At 31.2% G+C, this 27,568-nt stretch overlaps 1 protein-coding gene across 2 annotated transcripts; it reads right to left on the bottom strand.

Moving 5' to 3' along the window:
- Positions 1–208: 208 nt before the first annotated feature.
- On the bottom strand, positions 209–25,819 carry LOC143067908 (homeobox protein SIX4-like). Of its 2 annotated transcripts, none has more exons than XM_076241529.1 (2): positions 24,998–25,819; positions 209–3,525 (listed from the first exon to the last, which is right to left on the bottom strand). In XM_076241529.1, exons 1-2 carry the CDS (start codon positions 25,777–25,779, stop codon positions 3,252–3,254), a joined length of 1,056 nt encoding a protein of 351 aa, XP_076097644.1. In that variant the 5' UTR covers positions 25,780–25,819; the 3' UTR covers positions 209–3,251. The 2 variants fall into 2 exon arrangements, with proteins under 2 accessions (XP_076097644.1, XP_076097645.1); XM_076241530.1 differs by having other exon boundaries at positions 209–3,522; positions 24,998–25,813.
- Positions 25,820–27,568: the final 1,749 nt, after the last annotated feature.

The following is a 27,568-nucleotide window of genomic DNA, read 5'->3' as shown; positions in this document are numbered from 1 at the left end:
AAGTCCGACGCACATGCTTCAAAAGACAACCAACAATTATGAACAACACTTGGTCTAGAAAGCCTGTCTTGGTACAAATATTACCTTTTAAGGACGCATTTTTACAACAGTTTTTATTTTAAAAACGTAATAATAATATTGGTTTCATTTGACAGTCACTACAATATTGTCTAGCCGAAGTTTCTGTATATAAAATAACAGTCTGAAATATTTTGTCTTGAAACTGTTTTATTTTCCTTGTTATTCCATATTTAATAAACAAATACATTTACAATATGCATGTCATTTGTGTGAATGCAGATTTAAGAACATTTCTTACAATGACGAGTTCAAAAATACAAATTATTGTTGACAGTTATGATAGATTTTACGAAAAAACACAATAGAACTTAAAACGTGTTCCAAGAATTCACAGAATTCAAAGTGTCTAAACTAATGATTTCAGTTTCATTGTCATATTGTTTACCATAGATCTTGTCTTTCAGGTTTTTCTATTTGTTGCACTAGTACTTTTATAACTTTTGTTTAAAAAAAACCATTAAAGTTGCAATTTTTTTTTTAAAGTTGACGTCTCTGAAAAACTTTACCTAAATGAGCGCAGCATATTTCAGCCGTTTCTATGCACATATTTGATATGCTCGTCTTGTATATCTTCTAAAGATGCAATGTAAATACAAATATATATATTGTCTTCTTTCGAACATTGAACTGCGCATGCATAACATAACATTAACACAATACAGCAATACATTCATCCCATGATCGATAGGTAAAAGTAGCCATTGTTCTTGATACTCATTGAAATTAATACAGAATTTGCTTTTTATTGTATTGGTACATTCACGATATATTTTGAAATTGTCAGTAACAGATATGGAAGAGAAAAGAAAACTGCTGTTTATGTGGTCTTTGCTTAATTATACTTGAGTATGCTATTTATTTTATAAGTTGGCTGTATTTGTATGACGTTTTAAGCCTTAAAATGAGAAAATGCAGAGTTTATCATGAGTAAATTTGAAAAGAAACATAAATGAAATGGATAAAAGCTCGGGTATCTTTAATATTCGTATCGATAATGAAGAATTTATTCAAAATATCATAAAATATGAGCAGAACGAAATAAAACAAAAGTACAAAAGTATAAATCAAAAGCCTCATATAGCTGCTAGATATTCCAGGCACATACAGCATTGACAATAGTGTCCGGTCATATGCTACTCAAATATATTCTACACAAAATACATCCAGGTACTTTATTGTTACTTTGATTATTATTATGATTATTTCAGTTTTAGCATGTTGTCAAACTCAAAACTTACGAATCATTATTCAATGTTTAAAAGATTTCACTTGCACATTCCGATTAAACTTATCTTGGCTAATATTTGTCTCATTTCTATGCCCCACCTACGATAGTAGAGGGGCATTATGTTTTCTGGTCTGTGCGTCCGTTCGTCCGTCCGTCCGTCCGTCTGTCCGTCCGTTCGTTCGTTCGTCCGTCTGTCCCGCTTCAGGTTAAATTTTTTGGTCAAGGTAGTTTTTGATGAAGTTGAAGTCCAATCAACTTGAAACTTAGTACACATGTTCCTTATGATATGATCTTTCTAATTTTAAAGCCAAATTAAACTTTTGACCCCAATTTCACGGTCCACTGAACATAGAAAATGAAAGTGCATGTTTCAGGTTAAAGTTTTTGGTCAAGGTAGTTTTTGATGAAGTTGAAGTCCAATCAACTTAAAACTTAGTACACATGTTCCCTATGACATTATCTTTCTAATTTTAATGCCTAATTATATTTTTTATCCAATTTCACGGTCCATTGAACATGGAAAATGATAGTGGGAGTGGGGCATCCGTGTACTTTGGACACATTCTTGTTTCCCATATTTTATTATTTTGAGATGTTCCTTCGTATGTTTCATATATGTAGTTTTGCTTTACTCTCTTTTACTGAAATTCGAAGGATACTGATAGTCGACGACTATAATGATAACACAAAAGCAGAAATTGGTCAATACTTCAACAATCATACGTATGGAGAAAACGGAACTAAGTTGAAAAAACTTGTGTCTAATCCATTTGTTTTGAACAACAAAATATGTTTAAACTAATTGACGTCTTGTTTTAAATTTGTTTTTTTTTTTCTTATTTAGGGACGACATCAAAAGTTCAATGTAGGATAACAAACTTAATTCACATAGTTTTTTTCAGTGACCCCCCAACCCCCCTTTTAACTTAATTTGGGAAAAATTGATTTACCTATATGGATATATGTAAAATCGATTTTGGATTAACAAAACTTGCAGCCATGTTGACCCCACCCCCAAACTATTTAAGTTTTTTTTATCCTACATCGATCTTTTGATGTCGTCCCTTAGTCCGCCGAATTCAAAATATGAAGGCAATAATTTGGGATAGTTTGTCCTTAAACTGTTTTGTTTGCTTTGATACTCCATATTCAATAAACGATCCAAAATGTGTAGCTATCATATCAATAAAGGTAAAACATAAACAGCATAAAAACAACTATTTTAACCATTCTGTAAAAGCTTACGAGGGCGATGAATTGAATTGTAAAATTAAGGACAAAGAGTACTTTTAGTACATATCACTTTATACTTTAGATGTAATATAAGCAGTGCTTCTTTTAGATTAAGGTTTGTAAATAATAGAATGATCAAGCTTAATCTACTTATGTCTCCAAAATTAAAACAATAATGACAAAACTAGTGATAATTAGTTACTTTAACACAAGATTAATGCTTGCACCTTATTGTATATCATACACATCAGAATAAAAAATTTACAACACCAATGTGTTTTGGTCATAGTTACTGTTTTTTGCATTTTATCTCATTGACGTTTTATCTAAAATTCATATAAACTTAAACTTGGCTGTGAATTTTAAATTTGCGTTACATCCATCTGTTTTATACTTATAATTTGACATACATATAGCCACTTGCCATCTTCTTGTTAATTTCATTTAATATTGTTTGTGGGTGGTTTGGGTGTTTCGTTTCGTAAATCATTAATAAAGATTAATTTTGACAATAATGATAGAACAATCTAGTATCCGTTGTATTAGTCTCCTTTTAGTAAAACAAATTGAAAATAAAACAGTCTCCATACATTAGTTTTGACTGCTTAACATATCTTATAAAACTTCTGAAATACAATACTTAACATAACAAAGGACACAGAATTAAATACACAAAAAATAGAACACATTTTTCAATTTTGATTAGTTATCACACCGATGAAATTGGATGATGCAGTCTATGCGGATGATCTAGAGGTGGTCCGCACAGAAAATGAGGCGGTACCATTGGTTCATTTTTGACTGGCGCCAATGTCATGTTGTGTCGGAAGTCATCTAGCATTTTCATTTCCATATTATGGTCATTTCTGTAATCGTTCATCATAATGTCCTGATGGTTGGTCCACATTGGTTGAGGGAGATGCTGATGGGGGTTAAAGTTCATTGGAATTTTGTGTGCCCTGCAGTCCTCTAATCCATCACTGCTGAAAGAAAACGAAAAGTGATTAAACAAAAACACTACAACCAACAGATATATTAACTAAATATTTAAATTATGACAGACGACGTGTCAAAATTCAAAAAAAGTAATTAGTAGTGTATATTGTACCCGAAAGATTATCTTTCTAATTATGTAATTTTATAACAGATTTAAAATGTACTTTCTCCCTTGAATGAACACATTGAATACTTTCAAAATATCAAATATACTGCAGACCGAAGGTCAACAAAAAATGGCTTAAGAGTTTCTTAAGCAATGTATAACGATTTACTATTTCTGTATCCTACTTATGTCATTTACAATGGAAATACAAAGGTCGAGTATTGAATAATTTCCCTCTCGGAGTCTGTAATTGGAAAATATTTATCTTCTATGTCTAGTTGGGTTAAACTATATAACTATGTTTGCCACATACCCTTTTTATCATTTGGAATAATAAAAGGTACAATTACAACAAATTTACAGTACATTGTAAAAATAATTTTACATGAAGTAAGGACTGGATAATATTGGTGTTACACCAACGTCATAAATTTCAAGAATGCAGAACATTCCTAGTTTATGCAACACTCAGGTGCATCTATCAACAGAGAGAGACAGAGAAAAGGAAAAACTGCATTACTCATTTTTGAAACTATGAATAAGGGAGTCAATATTCGTCCAAAATTGCTACTCGCAAAATCAAGATATTATATATGATATATATAACTGTTATCAGTTTATATGGAAGACTATATACATGTGTAGAAAGATGTCAAGGGCGATATTAAAATTGCTTGCTTTTGAATGACATAACGATTAAAAAGCTGTATTTGAGAACCATGTATAATGAAATTCAAGAAGTAAAATAATATTTCAAAATGTATTCGGCCCTAATTTGGTGCAAGAACTTAGAGGAAGTTTTAACCAATTTATGATATCTCATATATCCTTCTTCAAACTTTTTTGGTAATTGAATACGTGTATTACGTTCATTGAAATTAGAGACATTACTGCACACACACTTACATTGAACCAACTGATAAATATAGACTCATGAGGAGGCAACTGGTTTACAAAAAAAAAAAAAAATTACATGTTGAAGTTTCGTATTAAAGAGTTCATAAATTATAACTCGACATATATTACTGAAAATATCGCACCATGTGTCAGACTTCGAAAAATCTTAACACAATAGTCCAGAACTTTATAAACATTAGTGTTTCGCAAATATTTGAAATGAGTTCCTTAACACGTACAAGATCACCATCATAACAGATGAATATTAATTGCACGAAGCTATCAAATAAAAACCAACGTAAAGCATCCAACACATTGTTTGAGTGTTAGCTTCAGTCTTTAATCAGAGGCTCTCTTTCCCTTATTGTTTTGTAGAAAATATTAATGTACAACAATCTCAGGTTTCCTTGAAACGGCAACTGTTTTGTTCGCTGCTTTGTCAGTCGATTCGGCACCAACATGAAACTAGCTTGCTTAGAAAATAATTCGTTTTCCATCCTGTTTGTCGTGGTTTTTAGAAATTTAGGTATATTTTGTAGATTTCTAAATGTTGGATACTATAATAAACAAGATTACTTTTCGTAAGGAGAACTCCATTGATAATCAAACCAATCGCAGTCTTGTTCTAGTCGTTAGAAGTTTATACGAATCTAGTTTTGATTTGTGCATTTAAATGTTTGATTTGTTATTTAAACATGTACTTTTATTACTCACTCTATTAGTGTTTCTACTCCGTAATTGGTATACAGAAATTGATTTGTAGGCGTTGCAGAACACTTGCTGTTGCGAAGCTATTTAGATTTTGTTGCGTACGAACAAGTGTCGGGAATCGTGCGATGGAAACAGGAAACGCCAAAATTGAAGCAGGTGAACTAGTTTAGACCCATTAATGGCCTTGAATTGTGTTCTACGTTTTGTTTGGGTTGTTGCCTCTTTGACAGATCTCCTTTATCAATTGTCTATTCTCTTTTACACATTTATAAATTTAGAAAATTCTATAACTTACTCGTAAAGGACGTGGAAACATTATGTGTTTACCGTGTATCAACAAAGCAAAAGATACTTATTGTGGAACCAAATGTGATAAAAAAAATGCGGTTTGGTAAATTTCAACGAGAGAGCAACCCAACAACGCATATGAACTTTATGGACACCTAATGGGAAACGGGTGGTCTATTGTTATTGTTTTATTACAACACAATATACATTTTATAAAATAAAGACAAAAGAAATCTACTTTGAAAACAATTTGTCTTTGTTGTTTTATTTTCAAAGTTTGCGAGATGAATTACGGACAATTTGATACACTGATTGTATTTGTCTTTTTTTTAAAGAAAGGATGTGAAACATATAGTCTGATATTAAATTGATAAAGTCGGTATCGAACATATCTGATTACATTTAATCATGAACAATTTAGAAACAAGTTTGGATTACCATATGAAATTCACAGTGTAATTTGTTATGCGATCTACTCGACTCGTGTCATCCTTTGCGGCTGTTAATCCTTAATGTCCACGGAGAAGACATTTATTGTACATCCAGAATGCAATACATTGTATTTATTTGCTGACAGATGTTCAACACCAATACAATATTTAAGAAACGTATAAAATAAATATAGATTGAATCAAAACATATATATAATATTTTACTTATTTTTCACAGTGCAGATGATAACAATTTCAACATAGTATATCGTTAAAAAAAAAGACATGATAGTAGAATATCGGATACAAACTCAAAAATAAAACAATTGTAGAATAGACGAATAATTTGTTTTCTTTCCGAGGTTGCATGTATTTGAAACTTATTTAAATTCAAAAGTTATAAAATCATCATCAAATAACACGAATGATGAGTCTTCCTTCCATAAGCAACTCTTCAAAAAACTTTTTTTTGTTATATCATCTTTAAAGTGTCTAATTTGAATGTTGTTGATGAACGTTTTGTCCCGTTTGCTTGATATACTTTATTCCATTCGAAAAAGCCTCCTTTACCTTAATTGTAATATTAGTAAGGGTAAATTAACAGACATTTTTAATACTGAAGAAAATCTACAGAAGGGCAGTAAGTAAACTTGGAACTTACATTCATTGTCCCTCTTTTAAGGAGGGCGGTTATTGACCCCAACACCACAAAATAATCATGGCCGCTACTGTTTGTAAAAGTATTAAATATGTCGAACAAAGTCAAGTTGTTTAATAGTTATGACCTTTATAGACATTGAACTAGGATTGTATTATATAAGTTTTTAGAGATCATAAGTTAATTTAGTACCAGCTGATCTACTTGTGACCTTACTGTGGACACCATGTTTAAAAAAATAAAAAAAACATGTTTTCTTCTCAGTATGTCCTTCTTTCATCTGCACACCTTTTCTTTGGTATATAATTGAATAAGAAAGTTACGGGGAATATATGAATCCAGTTGCATTATAAAATAAGAATGGGTACTATTTTAGTATAGTATTTTAAAGGATTGATTAATTCTATTACAGGAATATTAGGTACAATCAGGGTGTGACAAAAGCACTGGTAGTCTATGTTAACAGAATCCAGTTGTCGGCGACTATACATATTTTCATAAAAGGTGAACGCATGCCTGCATGGTGGACATACAAATTGGTACATGATTGTTTGATAACACCAGACATTTCAGAATTTCAGAGACCAAATGACACAGAAGTTAGCAACTATGTGTCATCGTTAGGCCTTCTACAATGAGCAAAACCCATACTGGATAGTCAGCTATAAAAGGCCCCGAAAAGACAAATGTAAAATACTAGTACAGCTTATTATATTATTAATTTTAGTATCTACTACCGCAATTGTGACTTAAATAATGTACTTTGAAGTAAACCGGAGATCATACCTTAATTCTACTCAACAATATACTTATATCACGAGAAAATAGTGTTAATGGAATGTATATACTTCTTGTGACTGTTGTGAAAAATTACATAAGTTACAATTATAGAAGTGCAAGGACCATTAAGATATTAATATTCAAATTGACGTAGTTCATATACTTATAGTCTGAAGATGTAAAAATATTTTACAATAAAAATACGGAAGTGCATGTCAGCCAATAGCTGCCGACTTTTTTTGGAAATGTTCCTCGTACACCAATTTTTGCCTCAACCAAAAGAAAAATTAAATTCCCATGTCGAAATGTTTTGGATTCGAATCACAGGATGTTGCGGTCTATGTCAATTTGTATCGGAAATGGCTTTAAGAGGTTTCACAAGTCAGATCTCGAGACAATTGCTTCTTCCTTCTTCTTAAGACAGCGACTATTACTCGTACTTACATTAATTTGATAATACACGCCTACAATATTGAAAAAGACAAGGAGAAAATTGTACAAAAACAGGAAAACCTTCGCCAGAATTCAGGATGTCTTTTACATTAATTAGCCCTATTATTATAATCAAACGACTAGTACTAAATCATTATACAAATTGACAAAAACTCTTTTAACTTTGTCAAGCTGTCCTTAATGGCTTTAAGATAAAAACAAATTTTGTCTAATTCGAAGTAGCTATACTTGCAGTTATGATCACCATTTAAAATGTCGTTATGATCCATTTATGAGACAATAATTTTATAATGAATACAGAAACAAAACGAATAGCGCAAAATATGGTATCATTTAACTTTCATGTACCTTGCTGTTCAATGTATAATATGCTAAATGATACTCCTCATTTTGTTATAGAAAACTGTCAGTCACGTTCCTTTAGATATTCAGATTATCCTAAAAAAAAAAGTACTTAATTTTTGAATTGTCATAAGTCAAATCCTGTTTTTCTGATTTGATCTGAATTTCAGAATATATTTTGTCACCAAATCGGGGATCTGAATATATGTTTTTTTTTCTTAGGAAAATACCATAACCCTCCTTCCACTTGAAGTTGAATAGTCGTTCCTTACCCTTATTTAAGTTTTGTCTAGCGTATTATTTTTCGGTTAATCGCAGTGTTATCATATTTTATACTTAGTCTGATTATTTGTATATTTTCGGAAAATAGTTTCTATGTCATAAGTCGATACACATTACTTTTGACTGCTTTTTAAACTTTTTGATTCGATATGATAATATTATTTAGACTTTTGACTTTGAATTTTACGAAATTTATCATAAACATTTGTTCTTATGAACTGCTTCCAGTATACTATGTTTCGTATATTTCGTGTTGAAAATATAAGAATTAATCCCCTGTCCAACTGTTTATTACAATACATGTTATTGCCTCCTTTTTAAGTAAAACGCATAATGGAAATGTCAGTAAATATGAAATACGTATTATAGATGGGAGATGATTGTATAATTATAAACAGAGGCGGATTTAGAAGGGGCAGCCCCCCTCTTTTCTGGGAAAAATTTGGTTGATTATATAGGGAATCACTGAAGCATGATCGGAGCGAGCCCTTCAGTGCCACCCCCACCCCCCCCCCCCCAAAAAAAAAAAAACTTCTCGTGTTCCTATTATCCAATATAGAAAATTAAATTAATAACACATGTAGTTGTATGCGTTAAGACATTTTCAACGTTAGGAGTCTGTTCACTCAGAACAGCAACAATAAATGTGCTGTGTTTGAGCTCAGTCGACATCTGTTGCCATATGTTATTAGAGGTTTTAGGGAAACAAATACGTAACAATACAAATAAAGTATGATGAATAGCATTTTATCTTGGTCCTAAACCATTGTAAACGATCTTCATTAACGTTTAAAGTCCAACTCCGGGAGGAAGTTTATTTACCCGTTTAACAAATATATTTGAAAAAAAAATGTCGATTCCTATTGTCAAAGCATAATTGTATTTTTCTATCTATGATAAATAAAATTGAATAGCAATCTCTACATCTTAATAGATGGAAATTAATAAACGTTAATAGACAGAAATGATTACCATAAACTCATTTTTTCTAACCCACATTCCGTTTTGACATGTATTGTGTACTTTACTCCATTATGACAGCAAACCTGTGTGAGATAGACATTTATCAGCAAAACAATACCGTCTGTCATAACTGATGCAGAGATAGCAAAACCTAGAATGGAATCGTGAACATCTGACTTAACCATCACCAATCATAATCCCGTCCAGGACCATTACTGTTTACTTACCACTGTGAACTTATATTCTACCCATTCAAATCTATTATATTCTAATGTGTGGAAGATAAACAAATTATTTTTATGGAGGTTTTCATGACTGCAAGATTGATGAAACCTTTTATCTTATAAAACATCTATTTTATGCTTCCTCTTTAATCGTTAATATATCATGACTCGCTTGGTTAGCTTTAAATGAGGCGAAACATACAAAATTCAACGTGCACAAGTTGGGGTTCGATCCTTCAGTTGTTGGATCGAAGTTACATCACTGCGTTAACGACCAAAGGGAATTCTGTGAATTGATGTTTCTGCTGTTTTTACCTGTACAAGCAGTTAGTTTTTTTTTCTATTTTCGTTTCGTAATTTAGGTAAAAAAAACTTGGACAATGAATATTAATCATTTTTCTAATTGAATAGAAAGTCGGTTTTTGGCATTTGTCAGATTGACTTGATTCCTGATTTTTATCGGATGAAATGTATACCGAGGGTAGATAGAATTTATTGCTAATATCTCTGAAAGAGTAACATCCGACATTTAAAATAATAAATGGCTCGTATCATTTTTCATCGCAATGTCAATAAAATGACTTGCAAATTCACATCCTTTATTCAAATCATGCATATTTTAACTATATATTTAATTTGTGTATGTATCAAATTATTTAATTTCTAAAGAAGAATAAATTGCAATTTCTAAAGCCTCGGTCACACCTTACCGGATAGCTCGAACGGACGCCTAACGGATAACTTTTTTTCAATCCGTTCATGTCCGTTGGACGTCCGTTCTTATCCGTTAGGCGTCCGTCCATATCCGTTAGGCGTCCGTTAAGCGTCCGTTTTATCCGTTGACGTCCGTTCTTTCCGGTGGAAAATTTTGAGCATGTTCAAAACTTTGAACGGACGTCCAACGGATAAAATGTCCGTTGAACGTCCGTTAGGCGTCCGTTTTGTACGGTACTCGTCCGTTTTGTATCCGTTACGTGTCCGTTATGCATCCGTTGAAGATCCGGTAGACCAATTCTCCAACGGACGTCTACCGGACGCCTTACGGACGCCTTACGGATAAAACGGATGTGAAACGGACATTAACGGAAGGATAACGGATAAAACGGATGCCTACCGGATGTAAAACGGACAAATGCCAATTGAAATTTCTCATGGTTTATTGCCTTTAATTTTTAGATGGTTTATTGCCTTTAATTTAAGAATATTTTGTTCATCCGTTTTATCCGTTACGCTTCCGTTAGGTGTCCGTTTTATCCGGTACTCGTCCGTTGTATGTACGTTCGACGTCCGTTCTGTCCGGTACGAATCCGTTCCACGTACGTTTAACGTCCGTTGTGTGTCCGTTAGGCATTCGTTACATGTCCGTTAGTACACCAACGGACTCCCAACGGATAAAAATTTTGTCAACGGATAACTTTTATTTTATCCGTTAGGCGTCCGTTCGAGCTATCCGGTAAGGTGTGACCGAGGCTTTAAATCCGCATTCGATTTCTCCCCCCAAAATTCCAACAACAAAAGAATGAATTTTTCGTATAATTTCATGGTTAATGCATTATCAAAAGAATTGAGAATGAATAATTTTTAGAGTATATGTAGCATAGAGAAATAATAATAAAATCACACATACATGGAAAATTAATTAGCTTAAAGCATATCTTTTTGGAGAAAAGGTTGAAATTAATGTCAATGTGCGGTTTTAAAGCTTGATATAAAACTGCAATATCTATACGAATTGTGAAATAACATTTTTTAAACAGTATTACAAGATATAGACTTATGAAAACATAACATCGAGAAAAAAAAGAGCACGTACTCCAGTGGACCTGTAATGCTAACTCTATGGATGAACAATGTGTCCTTCAAGTGGAGGGTGCATTGCCGTCAACAAATTTAAACATCCTTTGAATTGCTCAACCGTTGATCCGATATTTTGTACTATAATTCACCGCTTGTTCTATTCACCGTTAAGAAGTAGGTATAAGATCCAATTTTGACAACTTGCATTAGAAGTAAAAGCCATTTTGAATTGAAACAATCAAAGAACTCTTTAGATATTAGTCTGTCCGACATCAATAATTATTTGAATTGTTGTTCTGCATACTACTTAAGATCTCGACCTTCAATATGAGATGGAAGTACAAGAACGACTCCAAATTTACTGACGGTGATACCCACATGAGGAGCAGCTGTGTCCAAAAATAATATATTACACCACAATATGTCTTATAACAATGCTTTATTAAAATGTATCGTGTAAGTTATATAAAATAAAAAAATAAGACAATGTCTAAGCACTTCACTAAACGGTACAAATATGTACTTAGTTTTCAGTGGTATAAAATATGACAACATCAAAGTGTGATGATTTCGAAGATAAAAACTAATATCACAAATATGATCTTTTAGTGCTGAAATTATACCGCAAAACACAACTTTAAATGCAAGTCTGCGGTCTAAAGTTTAAGCAACGAGATTGTACTATGACATTTTCCGAATGCACAATCTATACAAATGATCGTGAGGATAAGACATTTATCATTCCATTATTCTTCCTTAAACTGGTCCGCGATAATTGGCCAGTGTTTTCCAGTTTGTGTTGGAGGGAGAAAAAGTTTCTTAAACAACTTTTTACCATTACAAGTAGGGCTCTCGTGCAAACAACCGATATTGCATTTACGTAGTTATTTTAACTTTGACATTGATTTTTTTTAAATAAATGAAAAAAACTACATAAATTTTACATAATCCGGTGTCGATTAATGACGCTTAACAATGAAGCATAAGTTTCGCTTTTTCAAAATCTTCATCAATTTATTTTTCTTGACTTCCGACGATTTGTTGCATGACTGAGCTGCAGAGATATCACAAAATACTCTGAGTCAGTCACAGTCTGTCACATTGCTTTCTTTTTTTTACCCAAAACTGTATAGGTTAATAATTGATATTGTTCTTTTTGATGAGGAGGGGTGGCTTGGGCTCGTACATGAATTGTTCGCCCTATTTAAGCATAAATGAATCGTCGGACTAGACAACAATAGCACGAAAGTAAAGTACAGACTCTAAAGACTGTCATGCAGTCGCAGGATTACATCAATTTTCATAATTTACTGTTATTCCTGCAGTTTCAAATTCGGTTTGTTTCTTCTTGATGGAGGCTGATTTAAAAAGTGCTTCTGACTCAAGAAATACATGGTGTTATTTGATTTTGTCATTATGTAGCTCCCATTCTTCAAAATTTAGTGGTACAATGTATTATAGCCCCAAAATTCTGGAAGTCTATTTTTATTGCTGATGAAATAGAGGTTTCGTGAAAAATGTGGTAGAATAAATAAATTCATTGTTACAATAAATGTGCACGCTTTTGTTAATTTATTCTACATTTGATGTATGATAAACTCTACTTCTATAGCTATAAAACTGAATAATAATGCATGTTCACTTTATTTAAAGATGATATACTGATTTAAATCATTTGTAAAAATTATCAGTAATGGTAATGTAGTCTATTTTTATCATTATATAACCGTTTCACTAGAAGTATTAAATATTTATAAAATATTTAAAATTTGACGGGTATTTTGGGTCTATGTCCTATAAGGAAGAAAATTTATATGGGTTTTCTCACTTTCCTAGAGATGACGTCCGTCAAATCCGCCGTTTCCAGAAACCATTGTTTCCAGAAAATTGATAAGTTTTTCCAAACTTATTGCCCACTTGATAACTTCTTCACATGTTTTTAATTTATTATTACAGTCGTTAGCTTAAGTAACTTATACATTCCATTTTAAATACATTCAAGTTTCAATTTGAAAACAAGTCATTACCTTTATGATATATTTTAGGACAATAGGTCATGCACAATCAACAGATTATAATATCATAGACTTAATAGGATTATAACATGGCGGATTCAGGGTGGGGGAGGGGTTCCGGGGATTAAACTCACATTTTTTAAAAATGGCTACATATCCGCTCCTGACTGTAGCGATAATCTAATATAGATTATATGTATATTCTAGTTCTCTACAGCAGATTATATATATATAATGAAAAGTTTTCAATATGATAGCTTACCATACCTAAAATTTTAGACTAGTTATTATCGGAAGTACGAATATACGAATATACGAATTTGTACATCCCCGATTTTTTTTATATATGGGTTAGAGCCATTCCTAGATTAGTTAGTTCAAAAATTTGCGGACGCACGCAATTTATAAAGTGCTTTATTTTTAAACTCAAATCTTTTAACGAATAAAAAATACATCTTAAATACGTAAAACGTCGATTAAACATGAAACTACAAGCATGCATGAAAAAAATCAGTTATAAGATAATCAGAAAATTGCACAAACAATATAACTTTTCTGATTATTATTTGTGTCAAATTTCATTAGAATTGAATCGTTTTACATTTGTGTTTTATGGTCAAGTTCAAATTTCTGCGACACAAAACCAAACGATAAAAAAGTCTAAATCCCAGTTGTTTATAAAAATATTCATGTATTTATTTATTTATTTATTTATTTATTAAAGAGGCTTTTAATAAAACGACTTTGAGTCATTAGCCGTTTTGCTCTCTTTAAGCAGACACGTTATAAAATCCGTTAATTTAAATAAAATCTGACAACATTAGAATCGAATTGAAAATAGATATGTTCTATCCTTCACAAAAACAAGTATCCGCTGGCGTAAGAAAATATCTTAGGTCTCTTTGGAGTTGCAGAACAATAATGTATCATTACTTATAATGTACAACCTGTAGTTCATCTCACTAAAGAATTATGCAGCGTACATAATTAGAATTTCATATAAAACTTCAGATATATATGAATCGTTATATAATACAAACTTTTTTCTATGCCTTTTTGCAATCTAATATTTATTGACGTGTGTGTTGTATTATGAATACTGATCCATAAAATCCTCTAGAACAAAGAGTATGAAGATATAGTGTTGACAACATTACTCAGCATCTTTTTGCCTATTTCCAAATGAGAAATGTAAGCTCATTAAATAAATTGAAAAAGAGATGTCTTATATTGTACATTATTTATATGTTACCATAAATTAGATTTCTTTTGACAAAAGGAAAGAAAATAACAATGTGATTTTTTTGGTATATACATATGATAAACAAAAGACTGTCCTAAATGAAATAGGGAATAGAAAAGGGAATATGTCAAAGAGACAACAACCCGAAAAAAGAGCCATACATTCATAAAATTATATATATTTACGTTTTGTCGGATTTTTTTCGTCATTTCGTTTTCATTTTCTCTAAACCGATCTAAATAAAGACACTATAACTCGGGCTTTTTATTTCATTAAATTATATTATTAAAACTGTTTCATTCATTGTCTATTAATAATCTTGTAAATTTAAATACAGATACAGGGTGGCCTTCCGCATTTCCCCCCAGTATTGTTATGAACAAAAGACACAGAACAGTCGAACTTTAACCTGACGATTACATTCCAAACAAACTTTAAATCGAGTATTTTCAGTCCAATTGTAGACAATATTTTGACGTGTGATATTAAAAATTCCAAAAGGAGTTGTCATCTTTAATGAGATCCACAAATTTTAATTTTTTTATTCTTTAAATACACCATAAATATTTTCAGAGCAGGACACTTGTAAATCCAAAATTTGTTTATTATAATATTCCGACATCATTTTGTTCGACGGTGAAAGGTACAATAAATTTAGAGGGCGGGAAGCCAAATAGATTAACAATTCCGAATATAAAAGATTTAAAAGGAAAGTAAAATGACAGTATATTATTTTAAATGACTAGTTAAGTGTCAATGCCTTTCTATAAACAGAAATATGAAAGAAATGTATAGGATTGTTCATAATAAAATTAATGTTTTGTGTACAATAATAAAAAAATTTCAACCATTTGACAGAATTATTTAATGCCATTTTATTTTATTTTTTAAAAGTTGTGGTATCCGGGACTAATACATGATTTATTGGTCAGAGGTTGAATGAACGAACTTTTTTTAACTTGCAGAAAAAATATAAAACTATAAAAAAAAAAAAGTATTCGAATAACAAGTATCTACTGTGTTAGAAAATCTAGTTTATCAGTTCAAATATATGAAGAATTCGGCTTCAAGATTTACGTATTACAAGAGATAAACAGACAATCTTAATTTTAGTGTGCTTAGGAATCTTGCGTTCAAAACAGATAAAAGCAGGGCTATATTGTTAGTTACTTGGTGTTAGTGACCTAATACGATATATATGGGGTCAGTAAATTTCATATTGGGTAATATATGTTTACAGTGCACAAAAAGGTTATCATTGGCCGACCTTGCGAGGGCTTTATAGCCATTGAAGGTCGTTAAAACTTTCATAAGTAAGGGGATCATTTGTCTTAATTGAATATTTACAATGAAACACACAAGTACTGCACATTTTGTACACAGTTTAAAATGTCGTTTAGTTTCCGTAATAAAACCTTAAAGTATATGATAGTGGAGATGTGTAAAGTCCAAGAAAAACATAAGTGTTAATATTGCTGACATTAATATAGCAAGGTGAAAAGTTAAGTGAATTTAGACTTATAGAAAGGGTGTCTTTGAGTTTTTAGTGTTGGGTTGCTGTCTCAATGACACCCACGTCTTATTTTTATCATTTATCAACAGTAAATGAATCCCGATGAAAAGCAGTTGCTTATCTGCTATGGTATATGTTATCTAATTTCAAAATGTTTCAAATCATTTTCGATTTATGAGTTTGAATCTCCTCTGGTATCTTTCGCCTATCTTTTTTTTTACATTTGAAGTAAAAATAGGAAAAAAGCTGAAGAGAACAAGCTCACAAAAGAATTAAACACACACACACACGATAACATGGAATATTATACAAGTACTATTATGGGCAAATCTCCATTAACGATAGTCCAAACTTTTGGGAGTATTTTGGTTCGTGAATACTTGGTGTCGGTAGAGTGAATAATATAAGGAGAACATCTAACCAGCTATATAACACCGTTATTTTCCTTTCCATCTGTTTAAACATCCTATAATATATTGAAATACAATATTTCGTATGACAAAATAATTTGGCGAGGCGACAAAATGCAAAAAGGTCCACTAGTACGCGAAATGCACGTAACTCAAACATAGAAAAATAATGGCAATTCGCCTCAACACATACTATCATTTTTAGTTGTTTCTTTCAATGGTACATTCAAATATTGTTGGAAAGACGATTTGCTTTCACGGAACATTTTATTTCAACTTTTTGTTGCTATGAATGAAAAGAAAAGTTTGCAACTGGCATACTTTCGCATGTATACAGTATTTATGTTAATATTGCGAGCCACAACAAAAAATGCTCTCAGGGTGGACAGTATCGTTGAAAATTTAGATAAAATTAATCATTTCTGATAATAACCAAGTTATTCGCTTGTTGATGTTAAAACAATGCATAGGATATATTGTCCAGATATAAAAAGTTATCTTAGGTTTCTCGGATTTATCTGGAATGCTATACTGTGAAATTACACCTATGCGGTGATCAAGTTTTTTGGTCTCTTATCTTGGCATGGAGGCGCCATCGTTCAATTTATAGCATCTTTAACTTAATTTGTAGTTTTATTCATTTGCAGAAAAAAATGTAGCTCTATTCAATATTTTATGATAAATTCCTTTTTTCTCTAAATGTTTTCTCTCTAAAGAATTTATTAACTATCGGACGAAAAATACCACAAGATGTTCATGTTGAGCACAAATATTGTAAAATACCCAAACTAAGGAAATAAAACGATGAACAATAACAAAAGATATTTAATTAAGAATTCGATATATCTTTTGTAGTTTTAACAAACAAACACGAAATCGATTTAATTCTTCATATACATATTTCAATAATTCATTTTTCTGAACAGCGGTGCTCGAAGCCAACTATTGGAAATGATCAAACAGAGGATACTTTTGTTAGTGCGATGACCGTAACACATTTGTTTTAGTGTTTGGTATTAAATGTGCATTAGTCTACGCTTTAAAACAATACAAAACTGCAAGCAAATAAATGGTTTATTCTATGCAGATTATACCTTTTATAAATTTTCATCAATAATTTGTTTTGAGAATATATATGCATATGCATTGGATGTTTAAAGATATTTGAATCTTGTTTCAAAATTTCGTTTCTATTGACAGAAGTAGTTTTTACCATAATCTTGTTTGTTGTCTTCTTTTCTAATGGAGGTAGTAATTTATACTCTTAATGTACTAGTATCTTTGTGTTCTTCTTTCGATTAACATTTCTCTTTCCAGACCCCTTTGGCTCCTGTATTTTTATATTATCTCACCAAGAAGAAACTTGAATACATGCTATTTAGCGATCGAGATGACTGGTACAAAGGTACTAGTAGTTCAAAATGATTTATTGCTAAAACAAATTATTCAAAAGCCTAGAAAAAGAGTTACTTTAAGACTATATAAATATGGAAAATTAAAAAAAATGCTGAAATTTGTGTAACCATTTTAATCATTATGATGTTTTATATAACACAAAATTAAGAAGTGAAATATTAATGTAAATTTTCGAAAATATAAAGCAATCGGTCGTCACACAAAGTTTTGAAATTGATTCGACGCGAAATCTGTCCATATTTGATGTGAGCAAAATTGAATTGAAGTGCACTTTTCATGGAATCATGCAATTAAATGTTGAATGATGTCAATATTTGAAATGTTAAATTTTAACAAGTTTCTCGTCGGTAAATTAAAAAGACATTTCCCGTGGGAGGGAATGTTGTCGAGTAAAGCGATGATATTTTAAAAACAACGTGTGTCCTTTAGAATTATAAATAAATAATATGAAGAAAAAGTAAATATTGTGTTAATTGTTATAGCTGATGCAAATGGTTGGGTTATTTATTACAATTGATAGGAAAACTAAAATGTATTATCTATGTTGCTAATGTTTCATGTTGAGTGTATTTTTATTACAATTATTCCATTTTTTCATTACTGATTCCAAATCTTTTTAGAACTTAGAAGCGTTCGTTTTATATATAACTCGTCGAGTTAAAACAATGAAACATTAACACAGCACACTTAGTCTCCATAAAATAACAAATTCCAACGATGCGGTCATGTTCATAATGATAATATTGTTAAAAGCCAAACAATTAACAAATTACATTGCAATGCCCTATTAAAGATAAACTAATTCATGTAAATGTTGGTAAAAATAGATATGTTGTTGATAGCACGATATATATCTTGTATTTGTAACTGTTATGAGTATACTAAAGCTTGAACTAGAAGCGACAAAAATTAATTGATGGAGATTTATCTTCAAACAATATAACAAATTCAGTAGTTTTTCGCACCCAGTATGCCTCAACAACCTCTTAGCCAGATGTTTTGTTAGGATAACATGTTAACTGCAATTATTAATTTCTCTGAATCAATCCGAATGTCCAGACTTCTATAGAATCTACATGATTAAATAAAATGGGCGTGTCCGCACAGGTAACAGGTCTTTATGTTAATTGGTTGTATTGATTTTTGGTATAAAGCAAAAATGTTATATTGTTTGCTTCGAACTACGTAGAGTCAGAAAATGAAGGCATTCTAAAAAATAATAATGATAAAACGCAGTCAATTAGTACTATAAGCCCATAAACGAACTTCAATAATATCAATAATTAATGAGTTACAGATTTTTAATAAAATTTAGCATAATGCCGGGGACAAAAAAAAAAAAGAAGAGTAAAACTGATTTTTAAGTTACTTTCTAATATTGATTTCTGAAGTGTACCATTTACATAATAAATAATTGAAAAGTTGGTTTTTTTATCATAACATTTATATCGCTTCAATTTTGTCCATAAATTCTATGCAAGTCAATCAGATAAAGTGTTCAGTGCTAAACTGAGCAATTAAGAATGGAAAGCTAAAGTGACAATGTACAGCCAAAGACCATTCGGTAATGTAAACATATACATATACCGTACGACCCTTTACAACTGGTCAGTTAGGCCCAGGGTTATCATAATATAAGATATTTACAATAAAACCAACAGACTTAGTTCAGTCAATAACATAAAAAAAAACGAAATACAAAGACAACAACACACGTTGAACCACAAACACCAAAACTTTTTACAGGTTTTATACTGAACACATTCACCATTCACGAGTCAATTATCAAAAGTAAGTTTGACAGAAAAAAAATACAAATAACTTTTCTAAAATCATCCGGAAAGCACTTGAGGATCAACTTATAAAGGAAGATGATAAATCTAAAACACATATATATAGTATAGATAAAATTTAAAACAGCTATTTACAAAAGAGCTAAAATGAAAAATCTTAGCATATTTGGTTTTTTTTTTGGCTATTTTTTTTTAACCACACAAAATTGACCATTTGGTTATTAGAAGAGATTGAGATTGTAAATAGTGGCGTTCTTGACTAAATAAATCCATCATAGATACCAGGACTAAATTTTTTATATACGCCAGACGCGCGTTTCGTCTACAAAAGACTCATCAGTGACGCTCGAATCCAAAAAAGTTTAAAAAAGCCAAATAAAGTACAAAGTTAAAGAGCATTGAGATCCAAAATTCCTAAAAGTGTTGCCAAATACAGCTAAGGTAATCTATGCCTGGTGTAGAAAAGCCTTTGTATTTCAAAAAATTCAAAATTTTTTAAACAGTTAATTTACAAATATAACAATATCAATGATAATTCATGTCAGCACAAATAAGTGCTGACTACTTGGGCTTGTGATACCCTCGGGGAAATAAATCTCCACCAGCAGTGGCACTAAGCGCTGGAGAAGGTATAATGCTAGAAACAGTCTTTAATATTTCGTCTGTCCCAATAGCTACTGCATCTAAACAAAATTTAATGTTCTGTTTTTGTTTTTTGACGTGTCAATTGACGTTTACATAAGATAATCCTTTTATCTTCATTTGCATAATTTTTACATTGAATTACAAGAATGATTCAGATTAAAGCTAATAGAACTTACTCCCATTTTATTTCACAAACCAACATGTAAGAGCTGGGTTATATAAATGTGATTGAGTGAAAATTATGAGTAAGGAATATGATTGACAAAAAACGAATATTTAAAAACTCTTGGTGTCTGGTCGTATTTCTAACATTTGGAGGAAAAAAAATCGAAAGAATTTCAACAATTAGAATGCGCCGTATTCCTACATGAAATGGAAAAAAAAATATTGTTTTAGTCTTCAGAACTTATAAATTATATATACATATATATATGTGTGCCTTAGACTATCGAGTCTTCTTCCAGAATCAAAAAACCCATCAAAAATTGGTCTATGGAGGAAATTTGAAGAAAAAACCCCGATTACATTAAATATATCTATGTGTATAACGTGAAGCTCTGAAATGGTTTCAGTAAAGTCTCCATTGGAGTACCAATCGTCTTAGGGTTGGCTCAGATTATTACTAAAAAGTAAAAGAATTAACAGTTACTAGATCAAAAACTACGATTTCAGACCGGCGACGACGACAATTCTAGGACTTACATATCATTATCTTGTACAACAGAAGGAAAAATTTTGCTGTCGCATTAACAGTATTTGTACAATTAGCCAGTTAATACAAATGCAGCTGTGGACCATAAGATATTGTACTATTTTGTGAAGGATCTATAGTCTTTGAATAATTCACTTTTCGTCTGATAGCCTTAGACGTTTTCGAACTACAATAACATTGAAAATCTTATATTCCATATTCGCATTCATTTGTCACAGATTAATATATGTCGATAAACAACGTTAAAAGTGTTCTAATTTGGTTTAAGTTTGTGCAAAAACTACTATATCGGATAGATAAAGATGTATATTTGGAAAATATTTGAAAGATATACAGAATTTCTGTATATATGTATCCATAATAAATATATCATACATTGCTCGGTTTGTGGAATGATTGCCAATCGTCGAAAAAATTTTGTAAAAGCAATTAGTTTCAAACAGAACAAAGTTGAATATAACGGCATCCGACTCGAAGGATCTGTATAAAAAATAAATACTGCATAACTGGTTTACTGTTAAGTCTTACAAACATATCTTAATTAAATTTTCAATTAATACATTTACGCTCTATATAGCCCTTTTGACATCTCGAGTTTTGACCCTGGTTGCCCTGTACTCCCATGTCCTTCGAGGAGTGTTATTATAACCGTTTTCTACGTTTGATGGTGATCATTTCCTGCATTTGTGAATTACCTCTTATTATTTCTCTCATAATAAACATCGTTACTACCACAGAGCTAATCACATGGTTTGTAGTTTGTGGAAGTATTGTTCCGCTGTATAATTAGGGAAAACTGACAAGTACAATTAAGTTTGTGTCCTCAAATGATCTGAGTGTCATTATCCCCATTTTGGGGTCAAGACACCACAACGAACAGGTTCTGCTTAAGGCACCAACCCTTTCTAAGAAGTTTTGGCATTCTTCTTTTTTTCCATACCTGCATTTATTATTTAGCCCTTTCGGCTTATGGCAGTTCATCGCTAAAGTTTTAATCATTTATACGGGTCAACTGCTCAGAAAAGGCTGAAAACGGGAGGTTTTACAGGTGCACTGGAGCGAATTCAATTATACGCAACAAGTTTGTGAATTAGAATTGATAATTAACTTACTGTGAACAATTTCAGATAAAGTTAGAAAAATCGTTTTTTTGTTGATTAAATGAGAACATTTCTAAGTTATTTTGTCGTCTTTAAAATGATGCCTCATTATCATAACACATTCAGATGTGTTCAAACTGCGCACCTTTAATCATAACCTGCGATGAATATGACAGCAAGCAGCTTCTACCGAAACACTGCTACTAGATTGAATATTTTCACAAGATGGAGACGATAATTTTTATGACAGTTCAAAATTTAACAATAGCTCATTCATATATTTTAGCGTCAAAATTCTGCATATGCATATGATGAACAGTGTTTTTTTTAACGATGTATAGTAGAAATACTTAAACCATGCACAGATTTTTCTATTAAATTTCAGAGATAAAACTTTACAAATTAATAAAAAAAAAATAGACTTTGAATATGAACAACTATTAAGTAGCTAAAACTAGTCATTAATTTTGTTCCCTGATGGAAAATTGTCTTTTTGCAATCATTCCTCATCTAAGTTTTTTTTTAACTATACCACGATTCCATCTTTCAATTGTATAATTTCGAAAGAACAAAGAAGGAAGTTTTTGTTTATAGAATATATATATCAAAATAGTTACAGAAAAATAATAAAACTGAAATGTTCCCAAAAATAGTTTTGAATCACATTATGTCATAAACACAATTCAGACACGTAAGATACAACCGTGAAAATATTCCTGTATTGGGTTTTTTTTTGAATAATTTAACTTTTGATATCTTTTATATTATTCATGATAAATGTGTTTTATGACACGAACGCAGAATGGATTTACTATCAGCGTTGATCAGTTTTAATATTAGCTATAAAAATTGCATAACTAATACTTTTTGTAATTTTTTCAGATGCGGTTAAAATGGCAGAAAATTGACTTACAGTGAAAGTAGTGATACCCGGAACTGGGAAAGAAGATGATAAACAATCTCTTGGAAAGTCTGGAAAGCTTTAAACTGGTAAACACGAAAAAAGGAGGATATCTACCACTCTACATCCCCATTATTTTTTGAACATTTGTTTCAGTTATTTACACAGTGTTAATATTGTGAACATTTTATAACCACCGGAATTTAATTTAATTTTAGATATTTTTAAATATAGAATCATTATGCCGATGCAACTCCATAAACAGGACCGCATAAACAAGTTAAAAACAATGGTTGCCGTATAAGTGCAAAAAGTGAAAGTCCCACCCACGACCGGGGTCATATCTACGCAAACATTATAAATTTAATCTTTTCGACATACATAAAATTGAGAATGGAAATTGGGAATGTGTCAAAGAGACAACAACCTGACCAAAGGGCAGAAAACAGCCGAAGGCCACCAATGGGTCTTTAACACAGCAAGAAAATCACGCACACGGATGCGTGCATCAGTTGTATGGAACTAGTTAGGCTTATACTGAATTTTTCATAATTTATACATAAATATATGTATATATGTATATATAATTAAAGCAGTCAAATAAAACTTAATTTGCAAGATGCTTAACGCAAGCTGTAGTAATTAATTGTACTGCTTTTGTTTCTTCATTTTTTCCACATGAAATTTTCAAAATATATTTCAAAATACATGTAGTTACATCTATATGTATATGCTATGAATATTACTTAGTAAGGGACCGATGTGACCGCAATTTGAATTAATTGAAAAATGTAACTTAATTATTTTTTTCCAAATAAAAAAACCATTTGTCGATCAAATATTTTTCACGTAACTGTTTTATTTTTAAGCATATTCATGATCTTGAACTCAATCTTTTGTTCATTTAGGACAATGCTATTTTTAGTTTAACAAATTGCAACCTCTTTTGACCTGTTCAACGTTTTTATACTGTCTGAATTGAAGTGGTTAAAAGTGGATGTACTTGTTGATTTTCAATTTTGTAGCTTTTCATGAGCAAATATTTCATACAATTTATTTACCCTCCGAGATTGACAATCGTATGTATACAATATCTTTAAAAAAATGACACATGAAAACAAGTTATTACCTCCAAATGTGCAGCTAGTAATTTACTCATCAATTTAAATATTTCTTAATTAAGCTAAATGGGTTGAATAGGGGTTTGAAAATTATTCCTAAAGCAAATAGAAATGTGTTTACAAAACTTCTTACATTACGAACATTTCTAAAATATAAAAGTTGAAAAGAGGATCTTCGGATTGTATAGAGAAAAACACAAAGAATTATCTGTGAAGAGGAAGCATGTCGTTTACAATATAATGTTGATTCAAGTTAAGCAAATACAAATTTTAAAAAAATCAGAACAATTTCTATGGTTGATATGCTATAGCCGAGGTTATTCATTGCAACCGTGTGCATATCTCTTAATTAATCGCTTTTTCTAAATAATATTTCATAAGTTTTCTTTATTTAAAATAAAATTGAATTTGTAAAATGTATTGTTAAAATGCATATCAAATTTCTCAGCAATTTATTTCATTTTTTAAACAAGTATCTTTTTATCATCAGATGTTAAATTGACGCCAGTATTTTAGATTATGAAATTCAGATGTGGGGTGAAATGGAAAACGGGTAACATTAATGTGATTTTTATAGACATTTAAGTTTATCAAGTGATATCTTTTTGTCACATTTAAGATGAGGTATATTGTGTTGCTACATTATTTGAATACTAACCCGTGCATCGTCTGCTGGCTAGGTGTTCTGTCACGCTGCCGTCTGTTCTTGAACCAGTTACTCACTTGTGTTAATGTTAAACCGGTTTTTTTGGCTAAATTTCGTTTTTCGTCTGGTGTTGGGTATCTGTTATTTTTGTAACAATCCTTCAATGCTTGTCTCGATTTTTCCTTGAAACAATACACTGTCTCTTCTCCATCCCAGATAGTTTTCGGTAGAGGATGTTTTCGTCTGAGTCTGTATTTGTCAACGGCACCAAGAGGTCTTCCACGGATTTTCTGTGCCTCCATATAGTGCGATTTGTACCACAAATCTTGCAGGAAACTGTGATTGCTTTCATCAAATTTGTGACTTTCTACAATCACATACAGTTCTCTGTAACTCCCTCTGTGAAATGCAACAAGAGCCCTAGCTTTAAGCACTGCCTCACTACCTCTCAATAACTCACTAGGTGGTAAGGACCACAGAAAACGGGCTAGTCTCTCAACGTCTCCTTTTTGTTGTAAAGCCTCACAAACACATGCCACTTGTTCTGGAGAGAACGTCAGTCTCTTGTCTGTTCCTTGTTCTGGTGATAAAGACAAACGTTTTTCTGGATCAAAATCACTTCCAGGCGTTGAATTTTCTCTGCTATCCTCTGAATCTTTATCCTCTGTTTTAGTGGTGTCTGTTAAAGTTTGTAATGTACCATTCGTAGGCCCTACGGTTACTGGTGTATTAACACAGTCCATAGGATCGGGTTCGTATGTTGGATCTAAGTTTGCTGCAACAGTATCCATCATGCTAGATTTATTAAATTTAAGTGTGTTTTGATATTGAAGTTATATTTACACCATCTATATTTTTTAATTGAGAATAATCGAGAGACGATTGGTCGATTACAATCAAGAGGACGTTCTAATGAATACGCGAGGGGCGTGTCACTTTACTTGATATCAGATGATGGGTTCGCACTATGCACAATAGTCTATTCAACGATTGTGAATTTGTTGACATCTTTTATTCAAATGTAATGAGGTGGGTTTATATGATAACTTTTATGTGAAAATAAAATAGTCTTGACACATTATTTTTCTGGTATATTTAACGCGTCATTTCGCACTCTCGTATTGTATTTCCCAGTAATATTGTTAAAAATTTTGTGGCCACATTCACTGTTGTGTTTCGATTAAATACAAAGATAAAAATACTAAATTATGTCTTATGATTATGTATTAATGCAAATCATGTCAATTGGCGGAAAGATAATTATTAAATTCCTTTTCCTAAATTTTAAATATTGAAACATTAAATCGTTAAACTTTAATAAGTGTGACATGAAGTATTTAATAAAACCAGATTTATCAAAGAAAAGAGCCTGAATGTCCATACTTGGAGGTTAATTAAAAAGCCAGAACTTCCGAAAAACTCGAACCAGCCTCAATTGACCAAATGCATTTTAAATCCGTAAATATACCGAGGACATGTTATGAGACACAGTAGTTTTATTGCAACTATATACAGTGTTATTTTTGTATTTTTAGAATTAATAACACTTAAATATAGGTGATTGTAAATATTGTCTCATAACTCTATTGTTATATGTTGAATAATTCATTTAATGTTTCAAACTTAAACAATGAAACACAATTTATTCTTCGAAAATATGATTAATCCACAAATTGAATAAAAAGATACATTGCCAATAAAAACCATACAATTTTCACCAACATTCACAGTATCGTAACTGTGTATGGGCCATCCAAAAATGTAACTATATTATACCATTTTTTGGAACATTTGATAAAATAGTACTGTTGCATTGACGTAATATACTCACCATCACCGTTTATTCTTGACTATTACCGAATACTTTTAACCTCAGTTTAGATAAATATTATTCATATGTATCTTATAAAGAAGATGATATTTTACCAGGAACAGTTATTCTACTGAGAGTATAAAGCTTGTCTTTTAAAAAACACAAAATAAATCATGCCTTTAAAAGTAAATTCCATTTTAATTATTTCCTGTAACTGTAAAATTATTTATATTCCTTATCCGGGATTGGCTATATTTCTCTCCTTTTCGGTTATTTAAACCCAAAGTTTCAACTTTGCATTGGAATTATTTTATGGGAAAAAAATGGTCTATAATACATTGAAACTTCTTCTGCCTGAACTAACAGTCCGAGGTAAAATGGCAGTTAACTGTTAGAAATCCTGATTGAACGTTTAACGAAAGTCGATCTTCTCCAAAGGCATGTTAATCTAAGCAAATTTAATATGATTTTTTTCTCTTTCGAATGGATGATATACTGACTGTAATAAAATACTAATGATATGAATATAGATAGCATTCTATTGCTCAAGACGTTAAGCTGAAGTATAGATAACAATTATTCCCGTGCTAAGCAGGTCTGAGTTTACATGGCTTTTTTCAACTTAAATATAGGCAACAGTAGTTAACCGCTGTTTAAATCTCAAAACAAAATAACAAACCAATAGGAGCGATACCGGATGCATCGACATGCTAAGCGAATCCTGCTTTATACTTTCAAACCGTCGTGCGAATACACACGAAGTCTAAATC

The sequence above is a fragment of the Mytilus galloprovincialis genome, chromosome 3 (assembly GCF_965363235.1).
Source record: "Mytilus galloprovincialis chromosome 3, xbMytGall1.hap1.1, whole genome shotgun sequence".
Lineage (NCBI taxonomy): Eukaryota > Metazoa > Mollusca > Bivalvia > Mytilida > Mytilidae > Mytilus > Mytilus galloprovincialis.
This window is presented reverse-complemented; position numbering and strand designations above follow the sequence as displayed.

Coding starts and splice junctions, on each gene's coding strand:
- LOC143067908 (XM_076241529.1), bottom strand. CDS start 25,779: ATGATGGATACTGTTGCAGCAAACTTAGATCCAACATACGAACCCGAT. Junction 3,526..24,997: donor AGCCAGCAGACGATGCACGG/GTTAGTATTCAA, acceptor GTTTTCTTTCAG/CAGTGATGGATTAGAGGACT.